At 37.9% G+C, this 8,111-nt stretch overlaps 1 protein-coding gene across 2 annotated transcripts in view; it reads left to right on the top strand.

Moving 5' to 3' along the window:
* Positions 1 to 243: 243 nt before the first annotated feature.
* TUSC3 (tumor suppressor candidate 3) overlaps positions 244 to 8,111 on the top strand; it is a 124,177-nt gene continuing 116,309 nt past the window's right edge. For both annotated transcript variants that reach the window (XM_061992717.1, XM_061992716.1), the window contains exon 1: positions 244 to 414. In XM_061992717.1, coding sequence (XP_061848701.1) covers positions 295 to 414 — 120 coding nt within the window. In that variant the 5' untranslated portion in view covers positions 244 to 294. The remainder of the gene's footprint in view (positions 415 to 8,111) is intronic.

Here is an 8,111-nt window from a genome sequence, read left to right as displayed (position 1 = left end):
ACCACATACTGCCCCTGATAAAGCTGACCGGAAGTCTCCCCCACAGCTTCCCGCCCGGCCGGGCCGTGGGGCTGCCTGCACGTGCCCTACGGCACCGCGGCAGAAATGGCGCCGGCCCAACCCCGCGGGCACGCGGCGAGGAGAGCGAGGAAAAGAAACTACATTTCCCAAGAGCCGCCGCGCCGCGGGGCCATACGATTGGCCAGAGCCCGCACCCAATCAGCGGGGAGAGGCTGGACAGCGGTGCGGCAGGTGCTCTCCGGAGGAGGCCAGCGGCCGGGCAGCGGGGGGAATATGGCGCCGGGTACCCGCGCATCGCCGCGGCTGCTGCGCCTGCCGGCCGGGAGCTGCCTCCTCTTCCTCCTGCTGCTGCTCCTGCGCGGCCAGCTCGCGGGAGGACAGAAAAAGAAGGAGGTAGAAACGTTCGCTTCTTTCGCCATCGCGCCAGGCGGAGGGGATGGGGCTGCCCTGCCGCGCTGCTTACCCCTCGTCAGCGCCCGTGGGCACCGGCGGCGGCCCCTTCCGCCCGGCGCTCTCCACCCTGCTTCCCCCGCGCCCCTCCTGCCGCCCCGCGGGCCATCCCCTCCGGCTGCCGGCTGCTGTCCCTCCCTGCCCAGCCCTGAGGGGGCGCCCGTGGGGCGGAGGGCCGCCCCGCAGCTCGCCCGGCGAAAGATGGCTGGCAGCGCTGCCGGCGGACGCGTCCCCAGGGGCAGCCGGGAGCCAGCGCCGCCCGCCCCGGCAGGGCCGAGCGACGGGTTCGCAGTCCTCACCGTGATGTCCCGGCCCTGGCGGGTGCCATCCACTGTGGCGAGCCTTTAACTCCCTGGTCTTGAGCAAATAAAGGCAAGGGCCTCCCTGCTGTGCTTCGCAGCACGCCGCCGTGGGCCTCGGGGGCCTCAGCGGGCAGCCGAAGGTGAGCGGCGGTGGCCAACGACGAGCCATCACCGTGCTTGTGATGCCAACTAAAATAAATGCCCCGAATTAACACTAAAGAGATGGCAGCAGGTGTGTCCGTGTGCACTTGTAGGTGTCGATGCTCTCTTCAGGGCAGAGACCTGAAGGAAGAAGCGGTCTTAATTCAGCTTCAGTGGCAACAGTTTATCTGCAGCAACTTTTTTACTTAAGTAGGGAAATGTGTAAAAATGTGTGGTGTAAATATTTGCCTTTTTCAGGTTTCAATGCTACTAGAGCTTACTATACTTGTCTCTTCCTATCTAGCTTGCCCTCGATTTCCAGCCACATTCTCATAGATGTAGTGCTAGGACAACCAGTAGAGTCTCTTTATAGTTTCTGTGTAACATCATTTAGAAGAAATGGGAATTTTTAACAGAACTGTAGAATTTTTGTTATTTGATTTACATCTGTTTTCTGTTAGTGGTTGCCAGAGGACGTGAACTTTGTAGTGGTGCAAGAGAGGGAAAAGATAATTTTGCTAATAGGTCCTACCTTTAAACTTTCTGCTCAGAGAGTCAAGAGAGACAAAGAATCAATAGACAAGAGAGGTGGTCAAAATGTCATTCTTTTGATTATTTTTTAAAAAATTTTTATTTAATAACCCTATAGGTTACTAGGGCTTATAGGCCAAAGAAGTGAAATGAGAGGCAGTGGAGTGGGAGGTGCTTATGTCTTCCCTCTGGTGTTCAGTGACAGCACTTGAAGGGAGTGGCTTAAAGCTGCCTTGGGGAAAGTTTGGATTGGATGTAGCGGAAAAAGTTATTCACTGAAGTATCTAAATAGTGATCTGACTTTGTGTTCTTACCAAGTTTAATAATGATCTGATCATTGTATCATTGAAAAAATGCCCTATATTATGGTAGGCATTATCTTTTTCCGTCTCTCTGTGGAAGAAGTAGGTAGTAGTGTGTTGCTTCTCCCCTGCTATAATTAACTTTGCAAAACTATAAATTGTTAGGGTTTAGGGTTTTTTTATATAAAATGTGTTTAGTGTTTTACAGTCTTGATTCTCTCTTGCTGTGGGGTGCTGCTATTGCAACTTTTGTTGACACTTGCATGTGGAGTGCCAGCTGTTTTACCAAGATAGCTGAAATAATCTTTATTTCTTTTTAAATGGAATCCTTTCCTAACAAGTGAATAATGGCAAATTAAAATGGACATCTAAAATTACTTTCTATAAAGTTGCCTGGTCTTACAGCAGATGTGGTACACAACAGGACTGAAATTGATTTCTTTGCTTAGCCATCCAATATTACTGTTCAAGCTAGCATTTCTTCTCTGTAAAGCTCAATATTCAGGGTTTTTTTCCTTTTTAAATGATATAATTGATTAGTTAACATTTCACGGTCTTCTGCATCTTTTTATCTCCATTTCTCATTCCCATTTCAGATTTTCCTGTTAATGCAATGGACTAAATACTGCTCGTACAGACATAACACCTACTGATTTTATGTAGACATACTGTATCTACAACTGTATCTTTAAAGCAACCAGTGCAACATTGTGAGTGTTCAGTGTAAATGTAAAGTTAAAGAAAAGTATAACTTAGTGTTTTTAAGGGGTTTGTATTATAAATATTACTTTGTATGTGTCTGTTGTATATGTTACAGCTAAACTCTGGCTTTTCTTGCCCTTACTAACCTCATGTTGAAAACCGTAGTACTTTGCCCAATATATGTGGGGGAAAAACACCTGTATGTGAAAGATGAAACTTGAACTTTCTTACAGGAAGCAGTTTGGAAATACAATTTTCTTCAAAGCAGTTTTAAAATGGTATACATTGAAAAAGCATGGGATCCTATGTTATGGGAGATTCCTGTTCACAAAACTGTTCAAAAGCACAGTGGTAAAAGACAAAGGTAATGAAGGTTAAGTGTGTAAAGTGAACTTAAGTTTTTTCTATACAGAGAGTGAAAAGATTGTCATAGTTTTTTTGGAAGTTGGAGAAATTGTTGAACATACAGTGAATTGTTTCAAAGTGAATACTGTAAAAAGGGTAATTAATATGGTAGGGTTAAAATGTACATTTCATGAGACAAAAAGCAGTCACATCTCAATTTCTGCTTTCCTACTTGCTTTATGTATGTGTTTGTTGGGGTGACTGGGAAGAGAGGCTAAGGATTAGAAAAAGGAAACTTCTTTCCCAATCTTTGAAATACTTCCAAGTGCTTGAAATACTTAAAAATAAGAAGAACTTGAGATACTGGAATTGGAGCTTAAATCAGGAAAGTATCCTTGGTGAAGATGATTTTTTTTTTTCTTTTAAAGCATTGACAACATAGAAATGTATGCATAAAGTCTGAATAATTAGAGGTGTCTGAGCCAGCTGTACGAGCCTGGAAGATGGAAATAATGACTTTGCAGAAAGGAGAAGACCGAGTTAAAATACTAGATGTTTTTGAAGGTCTTACTGTTAGCAGAGAAAGATGAATGGAGAACATAGAGAATATTGTTGTTACTTTCTGTGTTGGCTGGGAAATACTATGTTATAGCTGTATTTAGCGTGTAAAATAAGTTCTTAAATTACAAAAATAGGTATCAAGCAAAACATTCTTAATGATGACTAAAGAGACTTTCTTCTGTGGCAAATTACTGAAAAGTGCTGGTGCCCATCTTATATTCAATTTGCAAAACTGTAAAGAAGTGTTAGGGAATAGATTTAAATTAGTAGATAATTAGTTATCTGGTGTCATGGAAGGTATGACCACATGAATATGTAAACATACAAGTGTTCCTATTGCATCGCTTTAATTCTGCTGTTCACTTTTCTTTGTCATGAACACTTGTGAGGAGATAAATAGAAAACATTGTTAAAATGACTGCAGATAAACTAATAATTTGGAAATCGTCTGAAGAGCTACATCATAACTGTCCCATTGCACACATTTAAAAGTTAACCAGATTTGAAAAGACTACTTTTATGATTTTAATTCTACTGCTGAGAAATACTCTTAAAGAAAAGTAGAGTTTAAAAAAAAGTTCCTGGTTATAGAAAATAGCAGCAAATAGCTGAAGAAGGACTATTCTCTTGGAAACTATATTAATAGTGAAAGAAAAGAATAATTGTTTCCACAGCATCTGGGGTAATATATTTGTATTAAGATCCATGTATTTTCTGTAAAGTGTATTCTTAATCCTTCTGCTGCTTTTTATATATCTTATACAAATTCTAAGTAGATAAAACTATTAAAAATGGAAAAGAATCAGAATGAGATGATTACTCTTTGGATTTTTATTATAAACTGTTTCACATGGGCAATTGATATGGATTTTTTTTGGACTGACATAGAAGGAGAACGTTGGTTTAGCAGTATTAAAAACATTTCTCCAAGTGCGTAGACTGTATTTTTGAGCTTTCAGATGGATGATTCAGAAGCTGAGTTTTGAACTACTGATACGCAATCGTATAGCTATCTTTCTGTAGGTAAATTTGTTATTACTGCTAATTCTGACACAGGGATGCTGTCTGTGTAGAGCACATATCAACTCTAAGAAGAAGTATCTTGTTGAACTTAAATCTACTCAAAAAGGTTCTGATGCAAAAAGAATCTATATAAAGTTGTAGTAATCTTACTCTTTTGTAATGTCTTAATTTACCCTGAAAACTTTTGAAGCATTTCAAGACTGGTATCTATCGCAGTTCCTTAGAATTGTGCCCTTAGAAGCCTTTAATGTTGGTGACGCTACAGCTTCCTTAGGTAACATATTACTATCTCTTGTTTTTAAAAGATTTTTTTTTCTCTGAGATCTAAACTAAATTTCTGTGTATGCAATACTCACATTTTTGCGCCTGCAGTTTCTTGTTCTGACTATAAAGAACATTCTTTCATGCATAATCTCAATTTAGACAGGGACTAAAGGTAGCCTTTGACAGTTTTTCCATTTTTTTTTTCTTTAGGATAAAAGCAACTGTGTATTTTTTTTTAGCTTTGAATATTAAATGTGATATTTTTTTCTGAGAGAATCTTAAGTCCAGAACATACTTTCCCCTGTTGTCTGTGAAATTAACTGGGATGGATTATCAGAATCCCCTTGTTTCTGCACCATATGTTCTTGTTTTCCTTTCAGTTTACATTTTGAGCCCATCTCGTTAATTCAGGGTTAATGATTATTACCATGCTCCTTCCCTTGCAGCCAGAATGGTATGTTTTGTTTTAAAATTACTTTCCTAGCCTAATTCATGGTGGTATATCACCATAAATGTAGCAAAACTCACCTTTTCAGAGTTAGGGCCCACAACATGTGCAGCAAAATCTGCTACTTTGGTCTCTGTTGCTGCAAAATGGAAAGGACCTTAATTAGTTTCTTCCTCTGTCTCCTTATGCTGTGTTTGATGATCTGTATCGCTTTTTCCTTCTGATAACATTTTGCCTGCATATTTAATTTAAAGAAAGAAATTATGAGAAACGTGGTAGAGCGAGTGGAGAAAAAGCAAACAAGAAAAAAAGATGTATGGTGAATGAGGAGCATTTACCATAGATTCAATAGCACATGTAGTATAATATGCAGATTGTTGATCTCTCAATGTATCTGATACTACTTCAACCAGATAGTGACAATTAAAACTAAATTTCTTTTATCTCCTGAAATTCTGATTAATATTTAACTTCAGTATAAAGCCTTTTGGTCTTCTAATCATTAAAATTTTGGTTTTGGTCTCCAGACTCTGAAACACTACATGTTTTTGCATTTGAATCAGCATGCAGGAAAATGTTTGGCAGTTATTCCTCTTTCAAAATGTCATTAAAAAAATGAGGTCTAGCAAAGGTTGAATCTGCAAAGGGAAACTCAGTCCTGACTACAGATTGTTCTTCAAACTATTTTAAAGATACGTGAAGGGTTCATATCCATTAATAATTTGCCACTTTATCTGTTGCCGCAGTAGGGACTTTTTTTTTTTTCTTTTTTTTTTTTTTTTTCTCTCAATCAATGCATAAAGCTTTGAAATAACTGTCCTGGGTTTGAAGTGAAATAACAGCAATAAGTCAGCCTAAAAAAGGAAAATTCTTTAAATGCAGTTCTAAATGTTTTTCTCTACCCTGTCCTAAACAGAATGGGGGGGAAAAAAATGTTTTCAAGGATTCTTTATTTTCTCTTGATTGTTTAAAAAGCAGCAAACCCCTCTATCTCTCTTCTTCTATTCCTAATTAACTAAAGTCTTGGAGAAACTTGACAAAATTAACTAGTAGTTCTTATTTTAACAAATCTGTATAGAAAACCTTGATGTCTTCACTGATTGCATATGATAAGTGAAATAAAGGAGACTTACAGCAGCCTGATAGCATTTTGTAATTGGATTACTGAAACTTTTCTGTCCTTTGGCATCCTTACTTTCATAAGATAGATCAGTGGCATAATTGATCTTTTCCCCTGTTCTGTTCTATAACCATTTATACAGCACATCCTGTGCAACCACATGGAAAATACAGACTGTTATCTGCTTGAGTTCCAAGTACTCTGGAAAAATCAGTCAGTACAATTACAGTGGGAAGCATTAGGGTGTTCTTTTTGTTATTGTTTTGGATCTTCAGATTTATTCTCTTAATTTTTAAAAGTGTTTTGAAGGTCACATTTTATTGGATCAGATAATGATCAGACCTAAAAAAGGAAGATAACTTGCTATTTGTTTTAGGCCTTTTCTTCTTACTCTAAAAATGAAAGCAGGCATAATGAAAAAGTACTGTTTTTTTTTTAATCTAATGCTATGAAGGAAGATCTATATATATAAGTAATAGCTCCTTTAATGTTTGGTACATATATCCAGTGTAATGACCTTTTTTTTTTTTTTTGCTAGAACTTTCAATTATAAGGGATTGCCATTAAATAAATTGAATGATATTTTTCACTGATCCTCAAAAGCTTCATTTCAGAAAGAGAAACTTGTATTTTTACATGCTATTATCACAAGTCCTTCACGTTCTGAGAAAGATAAGCAAATGATTTGCTTATTTTATGATGGAATTTTAAAAAGAAAAAGTCAATATTTTGGTGGTGGAAAACAATCTTGAGAAATTTGAGAAGACTTGTACTCTTGCCAGCACAGGCTTCTTTGTGACAATACTTTTCTTCATGATTGCTAAAGTGGTGGGACAACTTTTATTGTTTCTTTGGGGAGACTTCTCCCGCCTAATATGATTTCATTTTCTTCTGGTGATTGTATCTGATAATTTCACTTTGAAATACTACAGTTTCTTTATCTTCCTCTTAAGCAATTTCAGTTCGTAGCCTAATTATGCCATTCCACTTGTTCTTTTTCTTTTCTTCTGAATGTAAAGCAACTTATTTTTTAATTTGAGATGTGCTGGTCATGAAGCTTAGCTGAGCTTGACTCTGCATAAAATGTTTGTATATAAAGTTATTAACATAAGTGGTAATTATAGTTGTGCAGTCCCTTTGTGGAATGACATTTTGAGCTCAAGATGCTTGAAAGGATAAAAACTCTTTGCTCTGCTTTTAATTTGACTTTTAGTAATTTCAGACTGCTATTGCTGTCTGCTCTACAATTACAAAATTGGCACGTTTGGTTACTGTCCTTATCCAATTGCCTTAAATAGGTCAGCTATGACAGGGTCTACACCTGAACCTTGCATATTTACCTCTAAACTTTGGTGTGTATATGTTCTTGTCTGAATGTTTAAATATATCTTCAATGGAGATTTTTGAGCCTGTGGAGCAAAAGTGTACGTAATATAGCAAAAAAAAAATATTTAAAGTATAAGGTTCATTTCTGGGTTTTATTTTATAACTTTTACTCAATACTTTCATAAATTTGATTGTTTTATGAAGACCTTTGATACTTAGCCTGTTTTTCATGGCTCATGAAAATAATTCACAGGTGTTAGCTAATTAATTAGCTAATTCCCTTAATGCTGCATATTATCAGGTCCTGCTGACTACACATTCAGCTGTTTTTCAATGTATTTTGTTTCTTAAATCTTGTCAGTGGCAGAGTTCCAAATTTAAGCCTTTTAACTCAAAACTGCACTGTCTGTTTATGTTGGATACGGAATTGTTATATTTATATTGCAGTGCGTTTTTTGTATTCTGCTGAAGTATATTATTATTTTAACAATAAAGAAGAAAGTTATTTTTTGGCAATTGGTTCTGATTAAACTTTTCTAGGTAATTGTACCTGTTTTGCCTTTGTTTACTTCAGT

The sequence above is a fragment of the Colius striatus genome, chromosome 3 (assembly GCF_028858725.1).
Source record: "Colius striatus isolate bColStr4 chromosome 3, bColStr4.1.hap1, whole genome shotgun sequence".
Classification (NCBI taxonomy): Eukaryota; Metazoa; Chordata; class Aves; order Coliiformes; family Coliidae; genus Colius; species Colius striatus.
Note: the sequence above shows the minus strand (reverse complement) of the source record. Positions and strands in the feature narration are given on the sequence as shown.